Source organism: Malurus melanocephalus, unplaced genomic scaffold, assembly GCF_030028575.1.
Source record: "Malurus melanocephalus ecotype Western Australia unplaced genomic scaffold, MMel_1.1 scaffold_4744, whole genome shotgun sequence".
Classification (NCBI taxonomy): domain Eukaryota; kingdom Metazoa; phylum Chordata; class Aves; order Passeriformes; family Maluridae; genus Malurus; species Malurus melanocephalus.
Window position 1 is genome coordinate 1 of NW_026627976.1, and position 1,337 is coordinate 1,337.

At 69.0% G+C, this 1,337-nt stretch overlaps 1 protein-coding gene across 1 annotated transcript in view; it reads left to right on the plus strand.

Annotated features, from left to right (window-relative positions):
• Positions 1 to 6: 6 nt before the first annotated feature.
• ACHE (acetylcholinesterase (Cartwright blood group)) overlaps positions 7 to 1,337 on the plus strand; it is a gene marked incomplete at both ends in the record, with an annotated part of 3,411 nt that continues 2,080 nt past the window's right edge. Inside the window, one exon of the mRNA XM_057389313.1 lies at positions 7 to 1,313. Coding sequence (XP_057245296.1) covers positions 7 to 1,313 — 1,307 coding nt within the window. The remainder of the gene's footprint in view (positions 1,314 to 1,337) is intronic.

Genomic DNA, 1,337 nt, shown 5'->3' on the forward strand with positions numbered 1-1,337 from the left:
GCCCGCCCTTGGGGAGGGGTCCTGGACGCCCTCGCCCACCCCCACGCGTGTTTCCAGACCGTGGACACCATGTTCCCGGGCTTCGGCGGCTCCGAGATGTGGAACCCCAACCGGGAGATGAGCGAGGACTGTCTGTACCTCAACATTTGGGTACCGGAGCCGCGCCCGCTTAARCCCGCGCCGGTTTTAGTCTGGATTTACGGCGGGGGTTTTTACAGCGGGGCCGCTTCGCTCGATGTCTACGACGGCCGCTTCCTGGCGGCGGCCGAGGGGGTCCTGGTGGTCTCCATGAATTACCGGGTGGGCGCTTTGGGATTTTTGGCGCTGCCCGGGCACCCCGAAGCCCCCGGCAATGTGGGGTTGTTGGATCAGCGCTTGGCGCTGCGCTGGGTCCAGTCCAACATCGCGGCGTTCGGCGGCGATCCCGGAGCGGTCACTCTGTTCGGGGAAAGCGCCGGAGCGGCCTCGGCCGGGCTGCACCTCCTGTCCGGCGGCAGCCGCGCTCTGTTCCGCCGCGCCGTGCTGCAGAGCGGCTCTCCCAACGGGCCCTGGGCTACCGTGGGGGCCGCCGAGGGCCGGCGGCGAGCGGCCAGGCTGGGCCGGCTACTGGGCTGCGGGGGCACGGGCACGGGAGGAGCGGTGACCAACGAGACGGAGCTGCTGCGCTGCCTGAGAGCCGCCGCTCCGCCGCAGCTGCTGGAGCACGAAGCGGCCGTGCTGCCGCAGCAGGGAGTGTTCCGCTTCGCCTTCGTGCCCGTGGTGGACGGAGATTTCCTGAGCGACACCCCCGAGGCGCTGCTGGGCGGCGCGGGCCGGCCCGAGGCCGAGGTGCTGCTGGGAGCCGTGCAGGATGAAGGCACCTATTTCTTGGTGTACGGAGTGCCGGGATTTGGGAAGGATAACGAGAGCCTGATCAGCCGAGAGGAATTCCTGGGCGGGGTGCGGCTCGGGGTGCCCCAGGCCAACGAGCTGGCGGCCGAGGCCGTGGTGCTGCAATACACGGACTGGCTGGACCAGGACAACCCGGTCAAGAACCGCGAGGCGCTGGATGACATCGTGGGCGATCACAACGTGGTGTGCCCGCTGATGCAGTTCGCGCAGCGCTGGGCAGAGCGAGGAGGAACCGTGTTCGCGTATCTGTTCGAGCACCGCGCCTCCAACCTGCTGTGGCCGCCCTGGATGGGGGTGCCCCACGGCTACGAGATCGAGTTCGTGTTCGGGCAGCCGCTCAACCCCGGGCTCAACTACACGGCCGAGGAGGAGGCGCTGAGCCGGCGCATCATGAGATACTGGGGGAACTTCGCGCGGACTGGGTACGGGGGAGGGATGGGGAGGGG